General features: G+C 41.9%; 1 protein-coding gene across 15 annotated transcripts in view; it reads left to right on the forward strand.

Annotated features, from left to right (window-relative positions):
• Positions 1-17,334, forward strand: part of CADPS (calcium dependent secretion activator) — a 470,398-nt gene that overhangs the window by 310,710 nt on the left and 142,354 nt on the right. For 13 of the 15 annotated variants that reach the window (XM_088021901.1, XM_088021897.1, XM_088021905.1 and 10 more), the window contains exons 10-11: positions 3,889-3,997; positions 10,093-10,305. In XM_088021901.1, the coding sequence (XP_087878027.1) occupies positions 3,889-3,997; positions 10,093-10,305 (322 nt within the window). Of the gene's footprint in view, positions 1-3,888; positions 3,998-10,092; positions 10,306-15,040; positions 15,053-17,334 lie in introns of all 15 variants that reach the window. The other 2 variants (XM_088021921.1, XM_088021929.1) reach the window with 1 other exon arrangement.

The raw sequence follows: 17,334 nt of genomic DNA on the forward strand, positions 1-17,334 counted from the left end.
CTATTTTCCCTCTACTCCACCAAGTGGCCTTCATGTTAAAATCAATCAAGAGTCTAGGATTTAAACTCTGTGACCTTTCATTTACAACAAAGTCACATTAAAGATAGTCTTGGACGCATGGCTGACCCATTCCATAGAGCCTGCGACTCTTGATTTGGGATTGTGAGTTCAAACCCTATGTTAGGTGTAGAGATTACTTATAAAATGTGTTTTTTTTTTTTTTTAAGTTAAGCATCATACAATTAAATTTCAAAAAAGAGAAAAGGTCCTTGGTCCCGGGAATTCTGTTCCTCACTTCATAAAAATTTCTCCATCTTCACATCTTGGCTCAATCAATCAGTCAGTGCTTCCTCATGCAAACTTTCCCTGGCCACCCAAGTAGACCAAATCCCGAAGCTCTTACAGTATCCTATATCTCTTTTTATACCTGTCCCCATTAAAGTTACTCATTTCTGAGGTAATGTGATTAATGTCTACCTTCACACTAGACGGGAGAACAGAAATTATATCTAGTTTTGTACATCTTAATATTCCTAGCACCAAACAACAATACCTAAGTATTTGTTAAATGAATGAATGAATGAATGAACCATAAATAAAGAACTCTTTTCTAAAATGGGTGTATATGAACTTTGGGTAAGGGCTAATGACCAGTGTTCAGGAAAAATGACAACAGAGGCATTTATAAGGAGTGATGGTAAAGGCAAAGCCAGGGGGTTTAGACAAATACATTGTATCATTCATTGTATGTGCATGTACTTCAGTCTTCCAGGGGTGGTGGGAGGAAGGAGAAAGGAGAGTCAGGGGACGGGAAAGCACTGATCCTTCCATTTCCTATCTGGACTCTAGTTGTTAAATCTAATTGAAAGTCAGGGACAACCTGAAAGTTTCTGGACAGTTCCTATATGTTAAAGCAATGGTTCTCAAGCTTTAGGGTGCTTGAGAAATATCTAGAGCAATTATGTAAAATGCCAGTCCCTGAGACTCACCCTGACCTGAGATTCTGTTATTATGACTTAGAGAATCTGCATCTTTATAACCTCTCCCCCACCCTCCCATACATACACTCTAATGAAAATGCCCTCAGTCCACTCTTTAAGAAACACTATTTATAAACCTTTTCCTAGTTTAAATAGTATCTGAAAATAAGCTGAGGATGCCTTGTGTATCGGAGGTCCAGCAGCTCTTAAATCTTGAAGCCTGTACCCTCCGAAGTGCCAGCAGCCCATCCCATCCCATGATTCTATATGAAAGTACCACCAGCTTTCAGATGAAAGTGGTCACGAGATCTCTGTTTTCTGTTTTTCTAGGCCAGCATCTCTTGACAGCAGTGGCCAACTCTCTGACTTCTGACATGTATTCTAGGTGCTTCTATGCCGTCATTACAATAGCGCTCACCATCTCATTAACTTCTTATCGAAATGCAGTTTAAAGAGAATTTTACTGTGGTAGAGAAACATTCATTTCATTCACTTAGTGATGTCTTGTGGAAGCTTTAAAAAAAAAAAATCAAAAAGTTTCCAAACCTGTTACTATTCCCCACCCTTCAAGCACTCCAGAAAAACTTAGGTTCCCCCTGAAATTTGCAGTAATTAGAATTTCTTCTCCCTGCCTTTATTTCCTAAAGAAAGTCACCAAATCCCCAATTAAAGAGCTTCTGATAAACCAGTTTATGCGAGCCCGAAGTTTGTCAGGACAACTTCTGCCATATCACCAGAAGAGGGCAACAGAGTACAGCGCTCCAGGAAGCAAGCACCTGAACTAGAACAGAAAAATCTAAGAGCCCAAAGCATATAGCAATAGTAAATGCATAAATCTTGAAATAACACCCTTCTGTTGTTATATTTTTCTGATCTCAAGTTAGGGTCTGCAACTCTCTGGCTAATCATCCCATTAACAGACTACATCATCTCTCGTGTTGCCAGAGACAGGTAAAAATCACGACAGAAACATTCCAGCAATATGTGTGACCACTATCATGCTGGGGACCTGGGAGATCAGTTGGAAAAGGCTGGTGCTGTGCTTAGAGTAACACGTAAATTTTGAAGGAAAAACCCTCTTTATTAGGTTATACATACTTTCTAGAACCAATCAGACTCAAAGAGCAAATGCCCTTTATATGGCAGATTTTGCTAATAAGGAGAGAAATACAACAAAGGTGTATGACTCGCTAGGTTTACCCTCAAAGGATTTATAATCTAGTAGGCAAATGTACCTATTCAACTACTCTATATTAGAATGCTGGCGCTAAATGCAACGAAGCTGCTTATTTAAATGCATATATTGAACATTTGCTCTGTGATTGTCGTACATGGTATTTGAAGCCCTTCATTGCTCAGTTAATCCCCCGGCAACAGTAAGATGCATGTAAAATACAGACGAGGATGCTGAGACTTAGGTGGGAACTTATCAGAGCTGGGACGGGACCCCTGGCCAATGTGACCCCCAGGCTTGCACTCCTAACCCTTCTTTCTAGGAGAAGAGGATGCTATTGGTTATTCTGCTTATTACAAAGAATAATACATGTGCACTTATGAAAATACTCTTGGTGATCTGGCCTTCTATTTCCCCTGAGGTCCCTCCAGGCCTTGCACTAGAAGAAGCCGGTTCTGCAGATCATACACATTATGAAGAAAGTTGTCACCAGGAACCAACAGAGGGCAGCAATAGATATACCAATCCTTCTCCTTTATCTGCCACTAGGACCGGCAGGCCCCGGACGATGCAGGAGATGGGTGCAGGGCTTGAAAGCACCAATTTCTTATTACCATTAAAAAAAAAAAAAAAAGATTTCACCATGGAGGAGGCTAAAAATGTCCCCAGCAGGGATCAAAGTTAGCTTAGAAAATGTCTCTCTTAATAAAGGGAACTAAAGAGATAAGGGATGTGGCACTCCTTCTCCAAGACATGTGACGTCGTGGATGGTAAACATGCCCACAAGCTTTTAGCCCAAACCCCAAAGGGTGCTCGCTCTCCCATGGGCTCCTTGCAGATGAGTCAGATGTAGAAATGCGAAGGATCCATGCCGGGTGTGCATGCACTGTGGCGACAGGGTCCTGAAGGCCGGCCTGCAGCTGTGGAGCGGCCGCCCAGCACCGGCAGGGATGCCTGTGTTGGCAGTGAGGGCTGCACAGGGACAACGGCCGGGCCATCGGGGGCTGAGGATGGCTCGACTGTGACTGGCACCTAGCGACCGAGCGCTCATTGCTTGTGACAGCATGTCACTCCTGCACTTGTCTGAGAGGCAAGGAAGACTTCTCAAAGCAACTGAAAGCACTCCTTCCGTAGGAGAAGAGAGAGGGGAAACAAAATGTGTGGCTTGATGCTGAGAATTGGCCTGCAAAAAATAGAATGGTAACCAAAAATCGCTGGGGCATTTATAAACGGGCGTCTGGTCCCTACATGCTGACCAAAAGGCCTGTGGGAACATGGGGTCCCGGCCAGGGCCACGGTTATATTAGGTAAAACCTATCAAATTGCCACTATTTAACGAGTTTTGACCTACAAAGAATGGCAATCTCATATGGCTTAGCCAATTAAAATAACAAACAGTAATAGTAATTGCAAGCAGCTTTTATCAAGCAGGTTACTTAGTGCTAGGAACAAATCCCAAGTGCATGCCACATGTGAACTCATTCGGCTCTCACAATATGCCAGTGAGGAGGTCAGTTCTCAGATTGTATCCAGTCTACACAGGAGGGTCCAAAGGACCAGAAAGGCTGAGTAACTTGCGCTAAGTCACACAGCCAAGAGGTAGCAAAACGCAATTGGAACCCAGCTACTAAGTGAAGAGCCTCAGGGACAAGGACATGGTTGACTGGAGAGGGTTTCTTCAGGGAAGATGGGCCCTAGGGGAGCAACCTTACCATCTGTGATTTTCCTTCCCAGGTCAGTCAGTACACATTTGCCATGTGCAGTTATCGGGAGAAAAAAGCGGAGCCTCAGGAACTTCTACAACTGGATGGCTACACTGTGGACTACACGGACCCCCAGCCAGGTACCCACCCACCCTCTAGGCTATGAATCCCCGGAACTCTCCCCTGACACAAATCACAGGTCAACTAATATTTCCTGGGCACTACCTCCATGCTAGGCACTAAGCCGAGTGACTAGGCTTCACAGGTGACCAGGATGGCCACAGTCCCTGGTCTTACGGTTTCCATCCTGGTTCAGGGAATGCCATCCCAATCAAGGGCTTTGGTTTGACTCAAGGGATTCTCATAAAACCAAAAAGAAAACGTAGTACATTTTTCTTTTATCTAGCTGTGCCCACATCAAATAGGTACCCCACCTAGAATGCTAAAAAAGAAATTACTGAAAGAGGAGTTTTATATGTTCACTCAGGACCGTGTGCACGTGTCTATGTTAGCATGTGTGGTTTTTCACCAGGGATGTGTGGGCTTGGCAGGTATTGTGTTTCCATGGCTAAGAGAGCCTGTCCTGTACATCCGGATCTGCTAACTACAAGTCAAGTTTAGCTGATGGCACTTGAAAAGAAAGCTCTCCCTAAATGTCTTCTTTCCTAAGAAGACACCAATCCCCAAGCATAGACATCCAAGCTCCTAAGCCTTATGTAACTAAAAGAACCACACAAATGGTAGTATTTCTCATAAGTTCTACATCCTGCCCCCTCACACCTCTCCCCCCCCACCCATTTTATCTTTTTCCCAGGGAAAAAAAATGAATAAAAATCAGCCTCAAAGAACCTTCAAAATGGGGGGGGGGTGCGAAATCATTTCAGCATATTAATGAACAACAAGCACCAACAGCCCTCTCCCAGAGAAGTTTATTTTTATGCCAAATCTGCACAAGGGAAGCATTTCCAACCATACTGCATTATTTGGCCCAAAACCTTTTTTTCTACTCCCATATTGCTCTTCCACATGCAACAAAATACACATAAAAGAAAAACAGAGTTTGAGAAAAGATGGAATGTTAACCTGAAAAGGTGTGGCAGGGAAGGCCTTGGGCCCAGGCCGCTTAGGAAAATGAGTACCTTCAGAGCCCCAACCCTGAGTGATTTGGACCAGCCCCCGCCTCTCCCCTTGGTAATTTGCTTCCAGCCAGAGCATGATACAGAGCTGACCATATAAAGCAAGAATTAAAGGCTCTGCCTAAAAATCTTTCATACTGAATAGAGCCTATGAGTTCGAAACAATTTCATGCAACATCTCATTGAAAAGATGTGGCTCCTGCATTAAGAAACCAGCCCTCATGGGTTCCTGCAATAGTCTACATTCTTCTCAAACCACTGGGTTCCCTTCAGAAAAATAGATTCCAACTTTCCAAAGACCTGCATTTTAGAATGGGAGACAAAAGGGCCCACATGAGAAGGAAATGCCATAGCATCTTCTGACAGTAATTCCTTCTAAGCCATTTTCCAGCTCCTTTCCCCTACACAGTTGCATTTGGATTTGACCACAATCCCACCAAGGAGGCAGGACCGGGATTATCTTCCCGTTTTGGAAAGAAAGAAAAAAGAGCTGGAACTCAGGGTCTAGCCCACGTCATTCTTTGGCACTTGCCGTAAAGCATAACTACGTGTGCCGCTAGAGCAAAGCTGGAATTGTTATTTTATCATGGGAAAGCAGAATTCTCTTCCCACAATGGGGAGGGCAGGAGTGGAGAGAAAGCTGTTCTACATACATGCAAAAGTTAACTGTGTACATATACTATAAAATCCTCTCTTCTTTGTTCCACATCGATCCCATGGGATATAATTTATAAATTCCTTTACCAAAGATGTAAATGGAAAGTAAGTTGATTATGTTCTTGAGAATAATAAGCAGCTTCTTTTCTGCTCTTCCATGTGCCAAGTCCTATTTATTTCCTAATGTTTGATTGAAAATGGAGATTTAAATACCCCCAATTGTCATGAGAAGTCTAACTCAGACTTTCTGAAGGAGTGCTTTAACTCCTGGGCCCCACTCCTAACCTATGAGCCAGAAGGGAGGAGGGCAGAATCCTCATATTTAAGTAAGGACTGTCAAGGATTCCTGTGCACAGTCAAGTCGGCCAGCCAGAGATGGAAGTCATGCACAATTTAGCCACTGTCCTCAGAGATTGGAAAAATCTCCTCAACCTCTCCCTGACAGGTGAGCGTGCACGGGGGTGCGGGGGACTTCTGAGTCCCTCCTGATTCCCCCGCTCTTGGCTTTCTGCAGGTCGTCAGTGGAACCAACAGGTGGAAATTGTTCCCGGGGTAGGTAGCCTTGCAGGCATGTGCGTTCTTGCCTCTGTAGCAGCCTTGGGTTGAAATGGGCACCCAGACACAAGCCTGTGAGCCAAATCAGCCCTACCTGTTTAGAATCTTTGAAATATTAATTTGGGGAATCTGTAAATAATTGTATGTGAATTTTCCATCCAGGCTACTCATTTTAAGCTAAAAATGAAATTGCTTCACTTTCAGTTTCCCTGGGTAAGGTTGGGGAGAGTATACAGTAATCTCTCAAGTCCTATTAGACTAAGTCATTCAGTCTAAATAAAAGGATATTCAGAATAATCCAACGGCACAATTTAAACAACTGCATTAAACCTTAGACAGTGTTCCCATCATAAATAGACTGTGTCCATCCAGCAGTTTGCTGGAACAGCAGTGCCCCCGCCCCAGCCCCACAAGGAGCCAGCCACCATTCCCCGCCTGGTCTGCCTCTGTCCTTTTGCAGACCCGTCGCCTTGTGCTTGACAGGTCGGTACCTGTGGGGCTGCACTCCACGTCCTCCATGAAGAGCCCTCGCCCTGTCACACATCACTGTCTACAGATCCAGTCCCCAGGAATCGCTGCCCTGTCGAAACCTCTGCTGCCTCGGAGCATGTGCCGATGTTCACTTGGCTTTCTCCTCCCCTGGTTTTCTCTGCTCCCTCCTTGCTTTCACTGGTGTGCCCTTGGTCTCCCATGCTGTCTGAAATAGCTCTGTTGCTCTCCGCAGCTGTCATTTCCCCAGCTTCTGCCACTTTCAATATTTCTCCTTGTGCTCCACTCACACCACAGTTAGGCTTCATTCTGTTGTTAACAGGTAATTCTCAGAGCGCTTTCACCGTGCGCCAGGCCATACTCTTCAGCTTTGCAACCAAACAGCACAAGGGGTCCAGTTGTCAGCTCTGGAGCCCGACAGTGGGGCTATAAGCCCAGCTCTGATGCTTACAGCCCAGCTTTGTGTGCATCGGCTAGTCATAGCCTTCTCTGTGATTGTTTCCTCATTTATAAAGTGGGAATAATAGTACTTACTTCATAGTGCTGTTGGGAGGATCAAATAACAATCTGAAAATTGCTTAGTATCTTTCTACCTCTACCTCTCCACTCTCCAGAACACTCCCATGAACTATGTTCTGACTGTAGCTCCGGAAACACGGCATCCCCACCCCCAGCTGTGGGGAGTGGGCAGGGGGGCGTCACCTCCAGTGATGGTGAGCCTGGCATTCACTGACAGTATCGATGTGGCTTGTCCCAAAAGTTACCATGAGGCTAGGCTGCAGAAGGTCTGTTGACTCACTCTTCCTTTAAGCTCCTTCATGTTCACTTTTCAGGGCTTAGAGCCTTCCCTTAAAGCTCTTCTTCCTTTCCCTTCCAGATTTGCCTTTTTCTCGTGCCGCCCGTCCATCTCATCAGGTTTTCCCTGCTTGCTAACTGTACATCATCCTATCCAAACCACACATTTAAAAGCCCTCCATAAGGAATTAGGCAAAATACTCTCTCATAATCCTAACTACCAAAAAGCTTTTGTTAAAAATGCCTTAGCACTGAACCCTCCACGTGAAGAAGTAGCTGTTGATTGTTCTAGAGTCCCTGGCAACTCTAAGTGCAGAATTCCCAACACACACCTACTCAATGGAATAGACACCTGAATTAATATTATCAGCACCATGGAGAAGTCTTAGTGTCACCAGAAATCTTCCGGTGCCAAATGTCAAGCAGGCTAGTAACAGGGCATTGTTGGAAATTTGGGGGTGCTATTCACTCTGCTCATTCTCCTCTCAGTATTAAACTGATAATTGGGAGGAGGAGGAGGAACCTGATGAAGATAGGAAGCCTTATTTCCAGCCAGAGAGTACCCAGTGACCCTAAAATGCAATCTTTTAGAATATGTTGACAGACACAATGTCACTTTGGCCTGAGCCCAAAAAGGCTTTCACCTACCTCTCTCCAAATTTTAACCTTGAGAGCTGCCTGTGGAAAAAAGACAGGTCTGTAGAGCATTCATTTATTCAACAAGTATCTGCTAAACACCTACTATATACCATGCACTGTTCTAGGTTCTAGGGATACAGCAGTGAACAAATCAGACAAAAACTCCCTGTCCTTATGAAGTTAAGTAAATTATATAGCTTGTTAGAAGGTGATAAGCAAGATAAGAGGGATGGTGGCTGAAGAGTAAAGATCAGGGAGGGACTCAACAAGATGCAATGTTTGAGCAAGGATATGAGGGAGGTGATGATGCAAATCATGCAGGTATCTGGAGGAAGCGTATTCTAGGCACAGGAAACAAGTGCAAAAGTCTCAAGATGAGAACATACCTGAATTGTTCAAGAAACAGCCAGAGATTAGTGTGGCTACTGAGAAGTATGTGCATCTATGCATTAAGGAGAGAGTAGGAGGAGACAAGAGTAGAAGTAGTGGTGGGTCGATCCAGGGGGCCTTGCGGGTCTTGCCAGAACCTAGACTTTTCCTCTGAGTGAAATGAGGAATGGCTGGCAGGTTTTGAGAAGAGGAGTGACATGACTTGACTCTTGCTAAACTGATTACTTTGGCTGCCATTGAGAATTGACTATAGAGAATGAGGATGAGGCAGGGCGGATCAGATAGGAGACCATTAAAATAGTCCAGGTGAGAGATGAGCATGACTAGATTCAGGAAGCACTGGAGGTGGAAGACTTCTGGTAGAATGTTCTCAGAATTCCACTGGAAGTGGGTAGTGAGAGAAAGTGAGGAGTCCAAAAGGACCCCAAGGTTGAGGGCTTGAGCAGCTAGAGGGACAAGCTCAGTTTTACTGAGTTGGAGAGAGTTTGGGAGAAAGACCAGGAGTTCAGTGTCAGATATGATGAGCTTGGCGTGTCTATCAGATACCAGTGTGAAGAAGTCAAGAACACCATTTTAATGTACAGGTCTGCAGTTCACAGGATGGTGTTAAGGTTAGAGATAGAAATGTAGGGACTAGAAGCAGATTCATGGCTTTTAAGACTGGATGGCCTCACTGGGGAAGAGAAGAGGTCCAGGGACACACCAGGATGCTACAACATTTAACAGGAGGAGGAAGAGAAGCCAGCAAACAAGACTGACAAGTAGCCTCCAGGGAGGAAGGAGGAAACTGGGTAACCTGGAACCAAGTGAAGAAAGTGTTTCAAAGAGAATCAAGTGTCAAATGCTGCTGATAGGTCCAGGGATTGAATAAAATGTAGACTCTGAATGACCTTTGGATTCAGCATTGTGGAAGTCATTGATGACCTTGACAGTTTCCATGGGGCAGCAGCCTGATGGAAGAAGCTTTAGGATAGACTAGGAGGAGAGAGACTTTTGTTACTGTTAAGTGTGGTCCTTAGACCAGCACCATCTGCATCCTCTGGGAACTTGTTAGAAATGCAGGTTCTCAGGCTTCTACCCCGGACCTACCAAGGCAGAAGCTGCATTCCAACAAGATGCCCCTGGGATTCACAGGGGCACTAAAATTTTAAGAAGCCCTGGTAGAGTTTCCCCTTAAATTTTAAAGAGAATAGCAATAGGACCATAGCTGAAGGGAGAGGTAGGGTCAAGTGATGTTTTTGTTGTTGGTGGTGGTGGTGGTGGTGGTTTGTTTTTTAAAGATGAAGAAAAATAATAGTGTGCTTATGGGTAGATATCTACCCAACCAGCCTACTTGACACTCCTGTCCCCAGTCAGACAAAGACAAAGACAAGAGCCAGTCTCAGAACGTCTGTTTAACATTATGGCTTCACTCTGTGGCCAAGGGGGTATCAGACTTCCCCTCCTAGAGTCAGATAAATTGCTTTTCCACTCTCTGGCCCAAGAAAAAGCAGCAGAAATGGCCTTTCTCAGGGCTTGGTTCCTCTGAGAACATGGCAGCTCAGCTTAGGAGTGTTTATTCACTTGTATTGCAGGTTTAGAGGGTGGCCGAGCCTTCTTCAATGCAGTCAAAGAAGGAGACACCGTGATATTTGCAAGTGATGACGAGCAAGATCGCATCTTGTGGGTCCAAGCCATGTATCGGGCCACTGGGCAGTCACACAAGCCTGTGCCCCCAACCCAAGTCCAGAAGCTCAACGCTAAGGGAGGGAACGTGCCTCAGCTGGATGCCCCCATCTCCCAATTTTGTAAGTAAATATGCCATTTGTTAAAAATAGCTCTGTAGAGGAGAATAAATTTTCCAAAGTTGAATTAGAAACATCTAGTTGCTTTTGTGTTAAGGATTCATAAAACATGTTTGCTAGAAAAAAAAAAAAGATGAATTCAGGGTGGGGTGGGGGGGAGTTGGGACAAAAATGTTAGATGAAAGTAATTTTAAAGTGCAATACTTGACATTTCCCCCCAAGGACTAAACAGAGGAAAATATATTTTAGGTGGATTTTTATCTCTTTGTTTTGGTGAGAGTTTGGAATTCACAGTCAGACTTGTATTTGTTTGAGTCCTTCAAATATAGTAGGTTATGTATGTCCTTGACTCATTTCTTCCTATTAAAAGTAATTTTAAAATAGGGCTTGATTCAAAATAAATTTAAATCTGCGACTTAGAAACATTTAAAAATAAATGATGACATTATCACATGCAGTGGAAAAAAAACAAAAAAACAAAAAAAATGGTGCCTAAAATCCCATTCTGAGCAAATATACCAGGACCCAAAAATGAAACTATCTCTTTAAACTGCTCTGGTTCATTTTCCATCTTCTTCTCCTGTTACCTCTACATCCATTTTAATTTCTTGCCCCTTTGCCATGACTTTTTGCTATCTGGGATAGTTTTTTTTTTCTCCCAACACTTCTGATACATAAGGCAAGGTGAAATCCAGCATACGCTTGGAGACGGTTATTAAAGCAAAGGAAATGGAAGCATAACAGCACCAAATAAAGTAATTCATTTTAGTTACAAATGTTAACCCTAACTAGAGACTTCTCTCTTACCCTGAATATCAGATCAGTTAGGGTCACTCAGGTACAAGTCATTTTTAGCAATCATCATGATGATTCCTTACTTGAGTGTGGGCCCCCCTTGGTCTGGTTCACAGAGACAACTGTCTAAGTGATGAGACATACAGATGAGGAAGACAGACAAGATCCCTGTGTTCAGGATACAACCATCCCTGTGGGGGTATCTAGCCAGCACACAAATCAAAAAACAAATAAGATCATTGTAGACGTTGGAAACTATGAAGAATGTAATGCAGTGGTGACTGGGTGGAGAGGCATGATCTGAACTGAAGCCCAAACGATAGGAAGTCAGCTCCACATGTACCTTAGAAAAGAGAACTGTACCAGACGGGAAAGCAAGTACAAAAGCCCAGGAAGGAAACTTGACCTTTACCCCAGCACTTCTACATGGTCTCTCCTTGTCGCTCCTAAACAAAATGTGTATGATTCAAATGATTTTGCAGCAACACAACTAAATAGAGGTGAATTCTCTCTCCAATGGATTCCATTGCCATGTCCCTTTCTAACAAGACTATGTTCTTAAACCTTGTGACTCCCTTGCTTATGGGAAAACAATTCTTTTTGGAGGAGAAATACTCTCCATCGGGTGCTCCCAGAAATTCCTGTCCAGTACCGATGGTTTCTTAAAGGAAGGTACATTCCCCGTGGAACATTTGTGGATAATCACACAATCACCATGGGCTTCTATGCAGAAAACCCTAAAAGAAGGAGGAGGAGGTTGAGGAAGGACTTTGGGTTAAGGGACAGCCCTCCTGACCATAGCCACCACCAGCTTCCCCACACTCTTCTTGCTTTCTCTAACATTTGGGAAACTTAGGTTTACTTGAGAGCAATAAAGAGAGAAGGCAACATCTCTTTGCACTGGTTTAGTCATGAGTTGAGATAAAGCATACCCCAATATTTATTAAGTTTGTTTTAAAAACCACTCTGTGGTAGAATCCATCCCTTCACCTTGCCTGAGAGGCTCCATTTTAATAAATTTAGAAACAACACATCCTATGAAATTATCTGTATGTCAGTGGGGAGAAATTCCAAATTATAATCACCATCCAAATCAACCTCATAGAACACGTATCTCAAGTGGTATTTGGAAAATACTGGTTTTATTTCCAAAGAATCTCAATTTCTTCTGAAGCCATTCCACCTTACCTTCAGTGTTTCTGTTCTGTCATCTGCCCAGATCAAGAAATTACTGCTTCCTTTGTGATTAGCCTCACTTCTTCCTCACTAGTATAGGAGAGAAGAAGGAATTCAGGAGTAAAAGTAAATGGAAACCAAACACTTATTTAAAAAAAGAAGACCACTGAAGACGGTTGTAAGGAGGGGATGGGTCTCCTTATGGAAATACACAGGGGCTCTGGATTAGATTTCCCTCTGTGGATAGGACTCATTCAGCAATGAAATTAGAATGCTGAACACAAGGCAGCAGGAAGATTTAATTGAGTGCACATCAGCTTGATGTATTTTGCCACCCTAGTTGACATAGGGAACTTGTATTAAATGGGGCATCCAAAGCAGAATTCCAAGGGTTAGAATTTGGGGGGGTGGATAATATCATCCCTAGAGAGCATGGGAGGGAGACTGAGGGATGAGTGAGAAAGTAAGATAATTCATGCCTCTGAAATTTGTCAGTACCTTGTGGTGGAACCACCTTCTCTCTTGTCTCCTTAATCACTGCTGAAGAACAAGATTTCTCCAAAGAGTGTGAGGCCCTACCACACCTACCAGGTTTTACAAGCAAAAAGCTATCACTTTCGTCCGTGCAGACTGTGCACTTCATTAGTCACTTTTCACGCACACAAAAATGTGAATGGTGCCTATTGAGTTGTGTCGTGCCCGATCTGCATCAACTGTACACCATTGACCCTGTAATAAATGACAGTCCTTACCCGGAGCTTCAATCCAATAATGTTGAACCCAGTGATTCCATAGTTACTTCACTACTCCTGAAACAGAGGCTCAATACCACTCCAGATTCTGTCTATTGCTAGTTTAGGCTCTTAATAAAAACTGCAACCAGAGTACCAGCAAATGAGCCTTCTGTTCCCATAATTTAGCAGAGGATTCCAGTCAGAATTTTAACCAACCTAGCCTTCTGCACCTGATCATTTGGAGTTAGGTGTATATAAAACCAATGGTAAAGATCAAAAAAGGAAAAAGGAGCTCTGCATTCCCTGGGGTCACTGAGTTAGTGATGCATTACAACCAAAAACTGGCTGGGGGTTTGAGAGTATATCCTAATTTTTACTGGAATCTGTTACAGAATAGTGGTTATGTCACAATTACTTTACAGCTGCATTTAATTTGTTAAATTCAAACCATCCCTATTAAACAGATCAGGCCTCATTTGTGGGTAGCAGTCAAACTCACAGGGTTGATTCATACTTAGAGTTACCACCTTATCCAGATTTGCCTGCGAATTCCCTGGTTTTAGCACTGAAAGTTCTGTGTCTCCAGGAATTCCTTGGTCCTAGGCAAACTGGGAGAGGTTGGTCACCTGGCACAACAAAGCAAGGTTCTAGGGAAATGAAAAACAATCACAACATAGTAATAAACAGCAAACTTTGATCCTTCACTGATAGCTGCTTCTCAGCCTATATTGTCACATCATAAACATTCAGTCATGTGTTCTATAACACAAAGAGTAAACACAATCAAGTATTGCATTTTAAAAAGGTTTCCTTGACTTCTACAAGGTAAGGGTCATTGTTAAATACCTAGTCCTGTGCACATTTCATCAAATCCTGGTTTCCAATATTTGTTCGAAGTCTTTGCCATTCTTGCAAGTGAATGATTTTTAAGAACAACATTTCAGTGAGTTACCTTTTGTAATCACCTTATTAGTCTTAGTTGGCAAAGGGAAGCTACAGAAAAATGGGAGAGGTTTTTCAGGTAGAGAAAAATAAACACTCCAGTCTTGTCATGTCGCTGTCTGCTTAAGGGGAAACTTGAGAATGGAACATTTTGCAGTTTGGGAAGCTCGGGAGTAATTACGAGTTTATTTGGGTCTTTCTAAATTCAGTTTGACAGACTCCTGGGTGCAGTTTTTATTTTTTGCAATTTTTAAAATGAAAAGACACGTCTAAGAAAGAGTGGAGTGGAGTATTTATATGGAATTGTAAAAACCGAAAAAATAGATCCTGCTATTCATTAGTTTGTATGTGACTCTACAATGATTTGGGGAGGGTTCCACCAAACTTTAAAACTTTTTTGTTCTTTTATGTTTTTTTTTTTTTGGTGTGTGTTGTTGATTTAATTTTTCCCCTTTTATTTTGGTTTAAACTTGAAAAAATTAAGTCAGTGGCTAGCTGTACAACGTTTTTAAACAAATATTTGCAATTTTCCAGTTTTTAAGGCCAATGTTGCTCACCTTGGAAACTGTGTTCAAATCTGTTGTTGAGTGCTGCCACAATTTATTATGCCAAGTGGCCTCTCATTGAGACACCAGATTCCTGTCCAGTCTGTGTTAGAGGAACAGTGAAAACCAGTACCTCCATTCTCATTCGGAGTGGGGGAAGGGAGCATTTTAAGTTTTGCTCTTTGGTCAATGATTACTTGATATATCACTTGCGATGAGTCTCCTTTTAATGTCTGTTTCTCAACTAATAACTGTTAATCACATCATACATCCCTAAAGTCGGATGTTTTTGAGAATTGTTCTATTTTTACTACCACCCAAACAGTCTTCAGCAGTTAGTGGGGTCTTGGTTACTGTTGGTTTGGGGGGGGGGGCGGTTGATTTTGGTTTTTGTTTTATTTTGTTTCATTTAAGTTTTCTTGTTCGATCTTTGCTCAGACCCAAGAACTTTAGCTGCTAGGTGAGAACTCCTGTCTGCTTTCCTGAGCCTTGTTGCTAGTCTTTATGTTATTCTGGTTTGTTCCTTCTTACCCTGCTAACTTCTAGCTGGACTGAAGGGTAAGTGTTCCCCTATAGTTAGCACAGCTCAGATAATCAGACTAGATTATCTGACACCTGCAATGTGCTTCCTCCCTCTCCTCTTAAATCTCCCTCATGTCTAGACTTTGTAGTAAAACTTTTCATGTTATTTTCCTGACCATAGGTTTGAAATGTAAGCTTCCATAATGAAACTAGGATGCATGTGATGTGTGCATAATTGCCTCCTCTCCTTGGCTTTCATATTGGCATCAAATGATCCTCTGAGTAAAGCCAACCATTAACATCTCCTAATTTTTTTTCATTCTAAGAATATTAATTAGCATCACAACAAAATGGCAAATGATGCCATTGTTTCATGGAATTCACAGCTACCTGACTGCTTAATGCCTGAAAACAGATCATTTTGCACTCTGATAATGTGTTGTTGTTCTTCCTCTTCCATTCCAAAGATGAGAATGGTCAGCTGTACCTGTGGGGTGGTAACCATGGATACCTTAACAAATAGAAAGGTAGGGTAGGACACCCAAAGATGTTAACTGAATAAGATTTCAAGAAACCGCAGAATACAATGAATAAAGTAAATGCATTATTTGAACACTAAAGAGTTCCTTCTACCTGACTTGAGGGTGCGCTCTAAGTAAGACCCAATAGAAGATTAATTTTGAAAGGAGAGCTATAATACGTGGGACCACCACACACAAAAACAGGAAATTAAGGACATGATTGAGTCCATGTAGCTTTTTCACAGAAGCTTCAGATTCACAATCTCACAATACCATGGAGGGTTTGAACCTCTGGTCTTGGATATCTCCCTGCTATTCCCCCAACCATGAAGATAACAATAGCTTTTTTGACGTCATCTGTATTGGTATTAATTTTTCTAAAAATACACCTGTAAGAGAAAAAAGAAACTTTAAAACTTAGAAAAACCTTTCTCTTTGCTATTTGAGTTACTAATGAAAGAGAATCTACAATTCCTTCATTCATATAGGGAAAAGCTGTCCACCCAAGGTGTTGAGGGAAGACTTAACCTTAGAAGGAAACAGAAAAATCAGTCAAGAGAGCAGGCAAATATGTACTTGAGTATTCTGAATGCTGATTTAGAAACTGTAGGTCATATCAATCCTCCTGCCCATTTAATAATAGTACTTTCTTCTAATTCTTTCTGTTTCTTTAATTTGCTTTCTTTACCCCTTTCTTTCTTTTTTCTTTTGTTTTGCGTAAATGTACCCCTAGCTAGCAGACAGATTTTTTTCACCACTCCAAGCAGATACTTAATTTAACTTTACTTTACTTTGAATGTCTGATGAGGCATTTTAAAAACTTACCATAGAATGTGAATATAGTGGGAATTTAGGATTTTGCTATACCTTTTTTTTTTAAAGAATGAAAGAAAGGATGGGTGAATAGATGACTGAATGAAATCTGTTCTGAGAGAATTTACATATATTTGCACAACAATGCATTGCTATCCTAGTAGATTTCCAAATAGTCTTTTGCCTTTATTCCTTTCTATAGTTTTATCTCATGAGAGTTTTGCTGTATCTTCTTGTATTGTCAACTTGCAGTTGCTACGTTGCAGGAATGCAATATCAAAGAATTAACTCAATGTCAAATTAATTTGCATGACCCCAAACTACACTGTAAATCATTTTCCTTCTCGTTGCAAAAGTAAATGACTTTTTAAAAAAGAAATAGACTCCCAAAATCAGGTCGAAAATTTTCCAAACGCCATGACATGATCTACATAATCCATGTTAAATGAAGGCTCATTTCTTTGTGAACTACTTCAGGCACATTTTAAATGTATTATTCACTCATCAGCTGAGCACACTCATGTCATATAGTGATTTACAATAAGATACGTTATTAATTAGCCAACTACAGAAAGTTTATAATTTTGCTCATGGCACAGGGAACATAAAGACATCATCGAGTACTCTGTAAATTAATTGAAAATGTAATAAATACAGCAGGGAAAATTACAGATCATTTACTTATTCATTTTGAGATCATTGACAAAATTTCTGTTAGGAATTTTATTCAAAGTAACTGTCTTATAAGGAATTATAAAAATTAAATTGAAATAAACATCACATGTTTATCACCTTAGGTGTACTGCCATAGTAGTTTTAAATTCAAGATTTTTGCAAAACGCAATGTGGCCCTTCATAGCTTCCAAGAAGCCATTCTCTCTTGGCCGTGCAAGTAGCTTGACTGAGTCAAGGGGACCATGAAGGAATTAAGTTGTTTCTCAAGGGCAGCAGGCATACGAGGACCAATCTTTTGCTTGCTGTGCA

This window comes from Eumetopias jubatus, unplaced genomic scaffold (genome assembly GCF_037043125.1).
Source record: "Eumetopias jubatus isolate StellerSeaLion01/CBP00866 unplaced genomic scaffold, mEumJub1_p1.0 scaffold_1, whole genome shotgun sequence".
NCBI classification, from domain to species: Eukaryota; Metazoa; Chordata; class Mammalia; order Carnivora; family Otariidae; genus Eumetopias; species Eumetopias jubatus.